Raw genomic sequence first — 14,905 nt, forward strand, 5'->3', positions numbered from 1 at the left:
GGGAGCTGCAACCTCAGATGAATCCTGGACCTTGATCCCAGTGCAGCCCCAGTCCTCATCATCCGCCACCCTGCCCCATAACCCATGGAGCACCCACGTTGGCAGCTCTGCTTGGTACTCTGCAAGGTGTCCCCCACCCCCTGGGGAAAGGTCAAGAGGAGATCAGCCCTCTACCACCTCCTGTCCTGTTCCAGCTGGAGGCAGCAGACCACAAGGACAGCAGTGTCCAAACTGGGAGAAGAGCAAGAAAAGACAGCACTCCAGCTGGGTTTGGCTATCCAGCAGGTTGAAAATGGGATTATAAGGTTACTATGGTGAAAATCATAAGGGCATTAACAACTAACAATTTTTATATCACTTGTTATCACATTCATTCAGAATCATCTTCTGATATCTATTTATTGGCCATCACTACTACAGACTATCGCTCTGTACTGTGACTGGGCCCACATTTTAGGCTTTTCTTTATAGCATCTGTATTTTTGCTAAGTGCCTAGGATCCTCCCAGGTCTGACTACTTCCCTGATGCTTTTTACAAGCATGTAAGTATTTCTTAACAGGTATACAAAGATACTGCAGCAATGATTGCTGCTTTAAAGACTCTCGGCTCCTTTAAGAACCAAAATGCACCATCATCGTTCCTTTAGTAAAAGGATAATCCTAGCAATATATGAGATGCTATTTTCATACATCAGTTTTTCTCTTCTGGAAACTCAGCTTTGCCTTCCAGTCCCTTTCACAAACATAAACTAGCTTGGTTCTCCAACTGGAATAATCACAGGATATTTGATCATGTCTAAGCTATCAGAAATAAGTCAAATTCCTGTTGTGCAGGTAATTCTCCTGATTTAAGATGTAATTTCTAATGCAAATGCAGATAAAAGATGGAATATTGAAATGTTTCAGCAAACAAAACTTGCATTTGAAAATGATGAAGTATTTCAGCAGATTTCAAGTCATCATGAATGAAAATATTTTCAGTTTCTGTTGTTAAATCACTATTTTTCAGGCAATTCAATGTAATAAATTGTTTCTGTACAACTTAAGCTGACTGTAAACAAAAGCTATCCTCAGTTCTTTCCATTTCCCAGGCTTAAAATAGAAACTTAAAATGAAATTTTGTGCAGGGGAGAAACCAACTTTGTGGAATTACATAATTGTTGGAAAAGAAAAAGAACTTAGAAAATTCCTGATCAGTTTAAGTTACTACAGTATCAAAATAAACAACTGGGTGTATTTCAAAGGTAGGACTTTTTTTTTTCCCCTGAAACTCACAGTACACATCTAGTTTCTTGTTTTCTTTCCTTTACTTCATTTCCTTTCTCAGCTGGTGGCAAATATCTTAATTTCTTGACTTTGTCCTGGATCAGCAGCAAAACATACAGCGGTGCTACAAGACAGGTTGTCCTAAAAATCTTTCAAACCTTGCTGGTGGAACGAATACTAGGAAAATTGCAGAAGACTTCTCTTCCAGATGAAGATTTTATGGTGGGGCCTCTTAAGACCCATAACCTATCTCCTTCTAACAGGGATTCAACTAGTGATTTGGACTTCTTTTTTTTAAAAAAAAAGGTTATAGTAGAATGTAGTATATTACAAGTACATAATTTAAAAATAAATTTTAGGATCATCACATCTACAAGATATCAAGTCTGAATGTTGATTTCCTACCTGCTAGGATGTGCCTTCTCATGTGCTGCTATATACCCATTTGCTTAAATGATCTGAATTTCCTCATATCCTAACCCAAGAGGAGCTCTTAGAATTACACATTTTCTGACTTGTGCTTGAGGTGGTAACCTCTGACCTTTTAATTTTCCAATTTCCACATAATTAATTGTTGGTTACTTCAAACAACAGTAGAAGGTTGGTGGAGAAAGTGGAAAAAATGAAACAAGAAGGACCTGAAAAGCTCATGTTTCCAGTGCGACCCCTTGGATAAAAGGATATTTTTTTTCTTTTGCCTAATTTGTTTCTAGTTGCAGCACTAAGGTCAGAATAAGCCAAGAGAATGAATGGAATAAACGTCCTGATGGGCTGCCCGAAGCTGCCTGGTGTTATGGATCAGCGTAAAACCAGCTCTCTTTCCTCTGCCTGGGCCGATGTAACTCACTGGAGTGGCAAATTACATCAGACCTACAGCTGTAACCCGACATTATGATTAATTTGATCAGTAATTTCTCCTGTTTTTCATTTTAATCGGTGTGACTATTCTGCTGTGGCAGGTCTTTCAGATCTAATTAAGATAAATTTCAGAGTAAAAGACTTGGCAGAATTTTCGAGTCAAATCCGAGCGTCAAGTGTGAAGACCTGCAGCACCAGTCAATCAATTTCCAGTAAAGACGGCAGGCTGTAACTCAGCAATCAACCCATTAACACTTAAGCAAATTTCATAATCTCCAGGCCTGTGCTTAGTCACTCTCTCAAAACATTCTGGCTACCAATAAAAAAGAGAAAGTATTATTATTTTTTTAAACACCTGCCCTAAACTGCATCTGCTAAAACCACCAACAGAATCCACAAGTGGACACTCTGATAGATCTCAGCAATACTGCCAAAAAAGACTTAATTTTAAACTTTAAAACACAGTCTAGAGTGGCACTTTTTTTTTTTTTTCTTTTTTTTTTTCTTTTTTTTGAGGCAGTACCTAGAAGCTGAGCAACCTCTTTCAGGTGCTTATTTGTACAAGGAGCCTTGAATGATATAACATTGGGGCTATACCACTTCCAGAATATTGCTCCTCAGTCAGATTCAACAAGCCCACTGCGTTCCCTGTATTCACTTGGTCCACTTGCTTCCAAGTAGAAGAATTTTTTTTCTCACAGAACTAGAAACCTGCGATGACTCGCTTTTTTTTTCTTTTTTTTCTCACTTTATTACAAAGAGGTGAGGGGTATGAAAAATAGGGGAAAATAAATTAATGCTTTGGGTTATTTTCTACTTCCCTAAAAATTTTTGGAAATATGAGTGAAAAGAAAAATTAAAGGAAATGAATGCTAGCAAAACAGATCCACTGGATTTAAAAGAGTATCTGAGGGGCTGCATCAATTTTTTCTGTCCCTATGATCCCCAAGGGTCCTCCTCTGCCTAGAGAGGCTTTGGAAACAGAAGACCTTATGGGATATGGATCCTTTCCCAAATCTGTCCTGGGAGGATATTATTTATTTATTTCCCCATTTATTAAATACTTCAGTTGCTTTAGGGAGTTTATTAAAAGCTCCCATTTCAGAAGCCAGAGCTTGCTGGGCAAACAGCTCCACTTTCCTCTCCTTCAGAGAATTCTCTAGCAAATGGTTTCCTATATTAGCCTCAGCTTCTGCCCCTTGGGTACTAATAATGCCAGTTGTTTTGCTCGAAGATTAATTTCCTTTGCTTTAAATGTGAGTCAGACACCAGTACTCTTTGTGCTTCTGAAAATAGCAACACCTGCAGAGTATATTTGGATGGACCAGGCAGCCGGTGCTCCAACTAAGAGGTTTCCTCAGGGAACGAAGAGACTTGCTTATGAAGTCTCTTTGAGAACCCTTAAACATCTCTTTGCTCTGTTTAAATGCAGCGTTCAACGGCTTTACAGTGTGAAGTCCCAGTGCCTCAAAGACCCAAAAAAGCAGTGAGCTTCTGGGAGAAGGAGGACAGCTGAGCAGAAGATCCGAAACTCTACTCAGTCCTGTGGATGGGTGCAGTCTGACACATAACTGAAACTAGCCTTTCTCTGGAAATGACGCCCATGCATCCTCCAGGTAGACACGAAGAGTAGCAGCGCTCAAACCAGCTAGCTGTGCCAGGAAACCAGCTTGCACGTCTCCGCACTGTGTACCGGGGCCCGGGAGCATGGTACAACACAGTGCAGAGACACCTGAGTGTCCAGGTAGGACAAACCACCGTGTTGCCCTATCAGAGTGGCCTAGCCAGTGGCAGACCTAGAAGGGATGAAGAGGGTTGTGGAAGTGCCCAGGAGAGGTGAGAAGAGAAGAAGAAAGGAGGCCCTGGAGGCACTGAAACTCAAAGCCAACAATTTCTCAAGCAAGGTTCAAGTTTGTGAACAGTAATGGCCGTGTGGTTCACAGAACTACTGCAGTGGCAAAAGGAAGAGCATAAAAACAAAAGGAGGGGACCTGAATCACAGCAGCATTTGCAATGGGTAATAAGCATGTGTGTGTGTGGTGCATCAGTATGACCATGACTTTCTAGCTAGTGGAAATTTTTACACAAGTACTTGCCTCTTCCACTCATGAAATCCCCTTTATCTAACCACAAAAATCATTAAAATACTGTAAGAATACTCAGAAATCCAAAACTGTCAGTAAAACAAAAAAAATCTTTCTGGACCTGTTTGAAATGAGCAGGGCATGAAATATGCAAAATATTCTCAACAGTTCACCAAGCTCAACTCAATTTAGCTGACTGCAGGGGAGTTTCCATGCTATTAGTTTAGAGCTGAGATGTAGGTCTTGCCAGTACCTCCTGGAAATCCACCTAAGATCAGCACTTCAATAGGCTCACTCTAAGCAGGTGATGGGCATGAACCTTCCTGAATAAATGTCCGCTGTACATGTCTGTATCACCTGTTGCCTTGCGATGTGCAATATCTCACTCCCTATTGATACCAAAAATCAGGAAATTTTGGAAAATGGATTCAAAGCACTGCATTTACTCACCATTTATAAAATATTTCTCTGTCAAACTGATTACCAAGTAACTTGGGAACAGATTCAGACAGTCATACATTGCACAGTATCATATACAAGAAGATGACTAGATAATTTTAGCAAAACAAAAAAAACCCTCAGTGGGATTACTGGTCTCATAATCTTGATCAAGGATCTCAGGATTCAATAAGCACGAGAAAAATACAGTAGGTCTTGGATGCGAATACAGACATAAAGACAGCCCATGACTATAGTCCTTGCAAACTTATCCCAGTTGCCTTCCTCAAACCAACAGAGACTTTGTTGTTTCTTCTGTACCTTAAATATATGTAAATTTCTGAAAGTGTCAGTAAACACTGAGATTTCTTTAAAGTAGATTTTTCCTTAATGAGAAGCTAACCAGTGAATGAGGTTGGGGGGGAAGGGAAGGGGCGGTTTGGTTTTTGTGAATGTTGGAGCCTCAGGCATCTGTGTACACATTCTCCCTCATTTACAGCTGAGTGTTTCAGCCTTTCTGCTTTTCTTTTCTCCTTTGTTATAAAAGTGTTGAGGTTCCAAATACATTATTTAAGATTAGCATGAAAATTTAATCTGAAGGAGGTTCTGGTTTTGCTATCCTAGAGTTTGCTATTACTTGGAAGATTTTTCTGCTGTTGTCATCTCCTCGCCTCCCTTCTTCCCTCCTTTTATTATTATTTTTTTCTCACTCATCATCTTCCATCAGCTCCGGTTATTGTAGGTAGGCTTCTATGACAAAAAGGCGCTTTAGGAAAGAGTTCTGAAAACGGCCAGAATAATTTTACAGTGGGGCAATCCCTGGGGGATTTCCTGTTTGCCTGTTCCTATTCACACATGAACAGAGCAGTAGAAATCATTGGGAATTCTTCTATTTCTATAGTGCAGCTCTCCCTTTGTAGATCTGGCTGTGGGTACGTTCGTCTTATCCATACCGCTAAAACATACAGTGAGCGTCAGCACCAGAAGCTAACCCCCATTTGGAGCCAGTTAAATATATATTGCTGATATAAAGTGCGTTATCCTGGTAGTCAAGCAGAATAATTGGCTACTTAGTACTTGCCTCATCTGATTTTATACAGCATATAATCAAGATCTTATGGCTCCAGAAATTTAATTGAATGGAAACTCTGTAAGAGGTGCTAACTATGCTTTGAAGTTGCAACATGCTGACCGTTCAAGAACCTGTATAGTTTGCAATGTAATAACATTAAACATTCGCAGGAGAAGCATATCTGGAGAAGTGTATTTTCCCAGAAGTAAAGGTTTCGAAGTCCCCAGTTTACAACGTGAGCTAGGTTGTCTTTCACCTCTGGATTCCTTTGTCTCAATCAACTGACACAATTAAAGTAAAAATCAGACTATGATTATCTATATGAGGAATTTCACCATTTTAAAATGAAGGGATGAAAGTCTTCCATCATCTACCTGACCTACCACCTCCTGAAATACAGCTCTGCTTTGGAGAATTCTCCTCTGGTTTGTTGTCTTTTGCAAGCCAGTGATGACCCTGGTTCTGCAGTGTTTTGCTTTTACCAGTGTTAATCTAGAGTATCATCACTAATGTCAGCACAGAATCCAGGCCCTGGAACCTAAAGTGAAGTTTTTCATCTTTCTACACAATCATTAAAAGACTTCCTAAAAATAATAGTTTTGTAACTACAATCCAGCCCACTGAACAGAGTAAAGAATAGTGATAAAATTAGAACAGAGTATTACAGAACAATCTGACAAGAATCATTCTGAGACTTTTAGCTGGTGTACGCTGCACCGGTATTATTAATTTCTGATCAGCTAGCAAAAGTACCTCACCCAGGTATACCTAAGCAAGTCACTTTCATTTAATTTGCCTTCTGAAGGACATGACAGCATCTGTACATTTTGAGATGTAATTGCTGTTATCCTTCAGAGTTTTTTGAAACAAACACAATCATCCTCCTGAATTACTGACTTTCCATGACAATTTTTTGAGGTTGTATTGTTCTAAACTAATATCTTTCAGACAGATCCTGAATAATGTAAGAGGATAAAGCCCACATGAAAAAATCAAGAATTCAGAAATGAAATTTAAGCTGTCAAACTTTAACTTAGTTGATCTTTATTCCCTTAATATTCTTCAAACAAAACCCATTTCATTCTAGTTCATAAAGAACATTACCTTAGAGGCCATAATATCTCTGAATTTTGTTCTAGGTCGATTTTTAAGTTAAAGCATTAGACATTAAAAAAATCCACATTCTAAGCAGCTATTATGAACTGGGTATATGAACTGCTGGCAAACATGTGCTCCCTCCTTTTTTCTTTTTTTTCTTTTTTCTTTTTTTTTTTTTAATGTTTGTGCAGAAGAAAATAATTTCAGATCCAGTCCTCAAGCTAGATGTATGGGGGTAAAACAGCTTTTCTCTGCAGGATTTAGAATGGAATGACAAATTTCATGGAGGAGATCTTACCACTGCTCTGCTTTAGAAAAGTACCTGAACACATCCTTCAACCATATATAAAGTGCAACAGCAGTTCCTCTGGCAATATTTCTGAGTGTCACTTATTTGCATGTTAAAGAGTCTCACCATTCTCAGCAATATGACAGAGCATGTTTCAAGTTCTTAAGTATTTCTTAGGGAAGCTTAAGAAGTATTATGCTTGCTGTAGAAATGCTGTAGAAATGGCTAGAAGGCCAAATTAATGGCCCTACACACATCGCTAAGCTGAGGCCTGAAGTACTGTGCTGAATTCTGGCTTCTCTTCTGGATGTCAGCACATGGCGTATTTGTATCTGTGAACAAACTTTGGGTTTTCATGGCTACTTAAATGGCAAGGATCAGAGAGGAAAGAACATTAAAAATACTTATTCCCCAATTTATTAGTAACTCTCTAATTCTGAGCCAGAGCTGACAGCTAATGACTTCTAATTCTTTGACTGTTGTTCTGAAAGTGTCCCAGTCACGCAGCTGGCTTAGTGGTACTGGCTGAGCTCAGCCCAGTGGGAATGCCAGACCTCTCACGCTGGTGTCTTTCATTAACTCTAATCCCAGTTCCTAAAAGGTTTAGGGGATAGCATTTGAACTAAAACCACCTCAGGGTACTTGGTTCCCTCCTTCCACTTCTGTTGAGTCTTCCACATCCAGACTGCGCTCAGAAGGGTAGTTGTGAGGATAAGCATGCTAAAGAGGGCAATGTGCCAAAGTATCTCCATGAAAACATTGACATTGGCACCTCCCATGCAAGGAGTTATTGGTTTTACTTTTATTGTACTTCTGCAAGTGAGATGTGACCCTGGAGAGCTAACAGTAGAAAGTGCTTCTACTGGCCTGTACCTGTAGGTCACAGATGAGACTGGAAGTACTCAGATTCAGTTGAGATTTAGATTGGGACCAGAGGCTATACGAGAGCTAAGACTTCAGATTCAGTGTTAGTACAACCCTCTTGAGGTGTGTTCACTGAGATAATCCCACTTCCTCCCTACCCGATCTCTAATTTATGTGTGCATTTGCTTTGTTTGGAAAACTGAATGCCTTTTGAAGCAAAATGTTTAGCAGGCAATTTTAGCAACATATAGTGTATACAGTTAGTGTGCATACATTACAGCTGCACCAAGACAATAAAATGTAACAGAAGCTCCTCTGGAAATATTCCTGTCTCTGTATGTCAATAATCTGCATACTAAAGAGTCCCAAAGCACTCACTACCATGATAGACTGGGCATTAAGGGGTGCCTAAGTAGCCCTTAAGACAATACACAGAAAAAGCTCTAGAAACATTATGCTCTACTATAAGAAAAAACGCAGGAAACAACGACACCTCTCTTGTGGACTTTTAAGTCTATTATCTAAACCATTAAAAATCAGATTTGATGCAATTTAGTTGAAGCTCAGATTAATGCAGGTTTAACTGGCCACATGGCAAACACAGCTTCTTGTAAACCAATTCCCTTAATTGTTTGAAAAAGGATTTTTTAATTATTAAGCTAATGCAGTTTAATTTCTGCAGAAAATGGAGCTGAATCCATCAGTGTGAATAAAAGCTTTAAAGTGGGGTCTCAAAATTTAGAGAATAAAGTGAATTGAGATTTTGCTGTTTTCTAAGTGCAGTTCCACTGCCCAGTGAAAGAGACTCTGCTCACTTCACAGACTACCCTGGTGTTTATTCAGAATCATACTTGTGGGTACAGTCAAAGCTATTCTTGCAGGATGTGAATAGAGCGTGACACATGTAGTGTGAGAACACCCAAGTATAAGAAATTAGGACCATTGGATCAGAAGTCTCCTGTTTCTGCCTGGGAATTCCAAGACAGGCAGAGTCCAGCATCAGTGTGGGTGCCATAGCTGTTGGTCTGTTAAAAAACATCTATGTCATTGGAGTGAGCATCTAGGAAAGACATTTACTGGCATTCTTAGCTTTGGAGTCTATACTGAGACTCTGAACAGAAGTATTTGATCCTTAGGATAAACGTTAGGACTATGATTTCAAGAGGAAGGATAACCCATCCATCCCTTACACATGTCCATCAGCACAAGCTCTATTTCTTTTAGGGACAGTCAGGATCATCTGCTAATGAACAGCTAACTCTGCTGTCCTCATAAGTTACCATAAAAGGTGACTGCTGGGTAAACGCCGTTTGCGAAGATCACATACTGAATCCGTGGAAAAAATCAGGTAGTTTTCTATGGGTTTTATGATACAGACTTTAAGAGCAAAAGGTGTTTACTCTTCAGAAAGAAGCAGACTAGGACCATCATTAGTTATGCTTTTCTGGCTTATCAGGCCTTTTAGCTGTTCTAAGCTGCATGCCTCTAAGTATTAATAAGAAGTGGAATTTCTTAGCCTGTGTGGTCAGAAGGTGTAACCTTCACTTGATTTCCCCTTGCAGTGGGAGAGTATGCACTTTCTGTTGTTAGACCGTTAGAGGTTTGTACTTAGTGTCCTACCTGCAATGGATTTGGCGAAGTAAGAGGAGATGGAAGGCCATGTCCTGGTGACTGGCTGGGTTTCTGAGGGGAGCTGGAGGACTGTGGGGCAGGAGGCGGTTGGCTCTGGCTCTGGGACTGTGTTTGGTTCTGCTGCGGTGGCGCTGACGGCTGTGTCTGTGGCTGCTGGGTCTGCTGGGGTGGCTGTGGAGTCTGCGTCTGCTGACCTTGCTGCTGCTGCTGGCTTTGCTGCTGCTGTTGCTGCTGCTGACCTTGCTGCTGCTGCTGCTGTTGATGCTGGAGCTGCTGAAGATGCTGAAGCTGTTGAAGCTGGGAGTTCAGGGATGAGGTAGCTGTGAATTGAAGAGAGGAAAGGGAGTTATGTAGGTTTCAGTAATATCTACTATGTTAATATATTAAGACATTCTGGATTAAATTCTGGTTCTGTTACATTGTGGGGCACACTGCCCACTGAGGTCAGCTGACCTCAGACTTCAGGTTGTGGCAGGAAATTAATGAACACGTTCCCATCAATAATAGCCTGTGGTCCTGCCAGGGCAGTTCTGTGGTAAGAGTTGGACATTACTGGAGGCAATGAAAGCAAACCTTTAGAAGGGCTACAGCTCTGCCTATAGGATGGGCCTCAGTGCTGACCATCAGTCTCTGCTCAGACAAGCTTACCAGTGAAGCCAATGGGAATTTTGCCTGCCTAGAGAAGAGGCCAACAGGATATCATTGTACATAGCATAGCAAAAACTCATAACATGAACTAGTGCTGTTATTTAGAGGAGGAGCCAAAGTAAACTGGGTGTGAATCAAATTTTTTATTTCTAAAATTTTATTTCTAAAATGGTATTCAGATTTCACGGCCAGAAGCTCTGTTCACCAAGTTATTCATGGATTGACAGATAAAGCCAAGTCATCTCCACTTTCTTTTCATGTCGACATCCTTATTTCAGCTTTCCAGATGTCTATGCCCTAGGGATGAACCTGAGGTCTTGATATGACTTATGAAATCAATGAGCCATAAACTGGAATAAGCAAATGAAAAAAGAAAAGAAAAGGGAGAAAGATGAGGCAGAATGGGTAAGCCAGAAAAGGCTGTATGAAGGAAAAGTAAAAGGATTGGTAGGAAGAGCTGTTGGTCAATCCATTGCTATACTCAGAGCTGCTCTCAATTTTCTTCCACCAGAGGCGGGAATCAAACTACAAATATGCCTTTACAAGAATTATAGTCATGTGTATGTGACTTCAACAAAAAACCTGAATAATGAAGAGAAGGAGGACTGGTAATACCGATATATTTCCATCAGGAAAGTTTCTGATGGAAGTTTTGTGTTTCAACATAAAACAGAGTGGCCATCAGATTAAAAACATGCATGGTATCTCATGCAAAAGGAATCAGCCTGGAAAAGTAAGGGTACGCTCCCACCAATTCCACAATCAGAACTCGTACATGAATGCCCCAAAGCCAAGACAGTAGTAAGTGGAAATATAATCTAAGGCATATGAGAATAAAGAATGGAGAAGGTGTGTATACAAGAAAGCAACTGCATAGACATATTAACCCTAGCGTGAAGCACTTCAGATAGCAAGTAGTACCATTCACCAATTCTATCTGTAGGTACATACACAGAGGTGGAAAGACCCTTCCCATTCCTATGAGGAAAAAACTAATCTAGACCAGCTCTTTATCTTGTGCAGGCCATTTCCTCACCTGTGATAGCTTAGCAGTCTGGATAAACCATTGATAACCAGAACCAAGACTTCAAACACAACATGCCCTTACTGCTTCCACAGACTCCGATACAGAAATTAATGCAGTGACGCCCCACAGAAGCATAACTTGTAATGCACACAGCTCATAGAGAGGAATGATGTGCACAACTGGACAGGATGAGACAAAACTTTCTCTATAGCAAACTAGATACAGCAGCCTTTTTTTGTACTGCAGTGGTCCCCAAACCCTTTTGCTCCCACAGGGCACTCTTAAAGGCCATGGCTTGGAAGAATGGATTTGTCAGAATGCCATATGTGGTATGTAGGGCACTGGGTCATGTAGAAGGGGACAGACAAAAGCATTTGAGGTGGAGGGGAAGCCATCTACTGAAACATTTTTGAAGCACAGAACATGTTTGGCTCCTTGAGTTACGCCTTTCAGCTAGAATTTGGAAAATATGGCCAATAATTAAAAGAATGCTGAAAGTATCAATCAGAGATAACATGAGGTAACATAGGATGGAGGGATCACTGTGATTCCAATAACATGAACGTGCAAAAACAGGGCAGCACTAAATTTTTTTCAATGATCTTATGATTGAACTTATGGTATGCAAAAAATATCTGTTGATATAACACTAAAGACAAAAGCACCACTGCCTGGACTTCTTAAAATGCTGACATACAAGACACAAGGAGAACAGTAAAGAAGCCCAAAGTATAAAATAAATGAAGTTTCATGAAGAACTCTACAAAAAAATGAAGGGGTGGTTACATTACTTTGCAAAAAGTTTATTATTTTGTGTGTTTGCATGTAGCTCAGAGCAATCAGAAGACTAATATTTAAAAATTATTAGTATTCGTGTTCACCACAGAGCATAAGATTTTCTTTCAGGATGCTTTCATTGAAACATTGCCAAACAGTGATATAAGTAGCCTTGCAAAATTACAGAGTCTAAAGCACAGATATGGATATACAGAAATAGTACTGATCTGTTTGTTTACCACTGGACAAAAATCCACACTTACTGAAATGCGGTTTTACTAAATGTATGAATCTGCTTAAGAAAGAAAGATCATATTGTTGCACATGTTGGGATTTACTTGCTAGAACAGTCACCCTAATGGTGTAGGGCTCAGTTTCATTAACAAGTCATGCCTTTGACCAGCTGTTGAATTACATTCTTAAAAATTAAATCTTCATTAAACTTCCATTCTCCACAAGACCAATAGTCTGTTTAATGGACATTTTGATTTGCACATTCTTTCTTCTGTCAATACATAAAACAAGGGACAGAATCCAGAGGGAAGAAAAAGGGGAAAAAATGCCTCAAGAGCTTTTTTTTATACCTAAAATTTTGGAGGTTCAGGTCCTACTGAGCTGCTAATGTAACCGATGTTGAGTGGCCACCACCAACATACTTCTGTGCACTGACAATGTGAGCAGGTACAATGACTCAGGCAACCTGAGTTGTCTGATGAATGAAGAGGGTCTGAAGTTGACTTGGAAAACATCAAGTTTGTAAATTCTGCGGGCATGCCCAGCACTCTCAGATGATGGCTTGACATGGAGACATTTTCCTTCCCCATCTAGGAGCACAAAAGCTTTGCATTCAGTACTGCTCAATACTTGAATGTTGGCCAATGCAGGAATATCAATATCTCTACCATTCACTTTTGTACTGGAAGTGCACTCATTCTTGCTGGGGTGGAAGGTGGGCCCTTGGGGAAAGTTTTGTTGATGGAGAAAAGCTACTTCATGGAAAAGTTTCCAAGTTCATTGCCAGGAACTGCACAAAATTATTCAAATAACTTCTGTCTTTTCATATAATTCCTTTAAAAAGCCTCTCCAAAGCCTGCTATCCTGCTGAGCTATAAATTGTATTGAAGTGGCTTAGTGAGGTATGATTGTTTAACATGCTGTTGCTAAACAAACGGACAGGGAATTGGAAGAACTGTTAGATCAGACAAGGATTTCCCAAAACCACAGTGTAGGTGTACTGCAAAGGTGGGTTTAGGGCGCCGGATCATGCCTGCAGACCCATGTTCATGCTGCCTGATTGCACTGCCGCTCACAACATGTGTACCATCCACAGCAGGGATTGTGTCATATTATTGTTTGTAATCAAATCCAATCCAACTCCCAGAGCTTGCTTGCATACCTCATCCATTATAAATTGTCTACCTGTCTAGCATTTGTCACTTTCTGCAGAGCTTGGAGCCTGATGGAATTTCAGGTGGTACAATAGTGCTATGTCTGCATGTATAAAAGATAACATGCACTACCTACCTCACAGGAATCTTTTTATGACTTACTGCCTAACAGCTGGGTAAAACTTTGACATATTTAAGTGAGAAGTGCCTACTTTCTTTCAGAATTGCAGTCAAGAATTAAAAAAGCTTGCGAAAAATTGCAAAAAAGTTCTTTCTATGGTTAAAAAAAGACAACATAAAGTACATCACTTTAAAAGGGAGATAATTAACTAAAAATGTATTCAAGCTATGAAAAAGTGTGAGGAAAATCCACAAACTCTGTGTGACATTTCAACTTTCCTCAACAAACACACATGTTGAATATATACCAGGTATCCAAGAAGCTTGTAAGAAGAACTTATACCTACAAAGAAACAATGGCATGAGGGGTTTTCAAACTTAAGTTTTAACTGTAATTTCTTGGTTGCTACAGTTCCATGGCAGACTTCCCAAGGGATCGTGCCATGTTTTATGATCCTACTTCAAGCGGATTATGCTTAGCCACAGTATCAAATCATTTACATTAGAATAAGAGATAAGGAGTTAAGTGGTGCAAATGGATGGCCAAGAGGCACTGAAAGCAAACTTTCTGATCTCCTAGGTCACCTATTTCTATACTTGTCACAGACCTCAGACTACTTTAAGGACTTAGAGAAACTTATGATCTAAGGAACACTCCTTGACTTCCTTTGGGGAATACCTTAGGCACAATGCTGCTATGCATTTACAATATTTACATAAAATGTTGTCTTTTCATGTTTTCTTTGCGTCTGTTCCTCTGCTGGTTACCTACACAGGAAACTGAAATGAAGCTAAAATGCCTCTCTGTCAAGCAGAGTGGTACAATGGGAAAAATTCACCTCTGATGCAACCACGCTGAAAGCAGCAGTCAGGTCCATAAGTGGGAGAATGAATCATTTTTTTAGTTGGAAAACTGAAAAGGGTCTGTCTTCAAATCCCAATCCTGGTTGTATTCACTGAAAGTAGTATCAACTGCCTGCTGCCTCTGGCTAACGTATTATTGCGTAAGTATGGGAATGGCTCTGGTTATATTTCAAATACATTTGAAAGTTTAATCACATTTCTCCAAAAAGCAAGGAACATACATAAGCCCACAAATGTTTATATAATGAAAACAACGTAAAAATTCTAACTCTTTTTTCACCTCTCATTCACAATATAAACTCAGATTCTTAAGACCTCTACAGCGCTTGGCAGAAGATCAAATTAATGCTCAGGGATTCAATTTGTATCTAGAATCTGCTCTTGTGGATAAGCTTCACATAATGTCTGATTTATTTTATTAATGTTTTGTTCATGTTTGTTTCCGTGTAAAGAGGAAGAAGGGGTAGGAGGAATAAGACG

At 39.8% G+C, this 14,905-nt stretch overlaps 1 protein-coding gene across 1 annotated transcript in view; it reads right to left on the bottom strand.

Annotated features, from left to right (window-relative positions):
• Positions 1-14,905, bottom strand: part of POU6F2 (POU class 6 homeobox 2) — a gene marked incomplete at both ends in the record, with an annotated part of 314,808 nt that overhangs the window by 87,092 nt on the left and 212,811 nt on the right. The window contains one exon of the mRNA XM_082306980.1: positions 9,590-9,921. Coding sequence (XP_082163106.1) covers positions 9,590-9,921 — 332 coding nt within the window. The remainder of the gene's footprint in view (positions 1-9,589; positions 9,922-14,905) is intronic.

Source organism: Platalea leucorodia (genome assembly GCF_965183815.1).
Source record: "Platalea leucorodia genome assembly, chromosome: 1".
Classification (NCBI taxonomy): Eukaryota; Metazoa; Chordata; class Aves; order Pelecaniformes; family Threskiornithidae; genus Platalea; species Platalea leucorodia.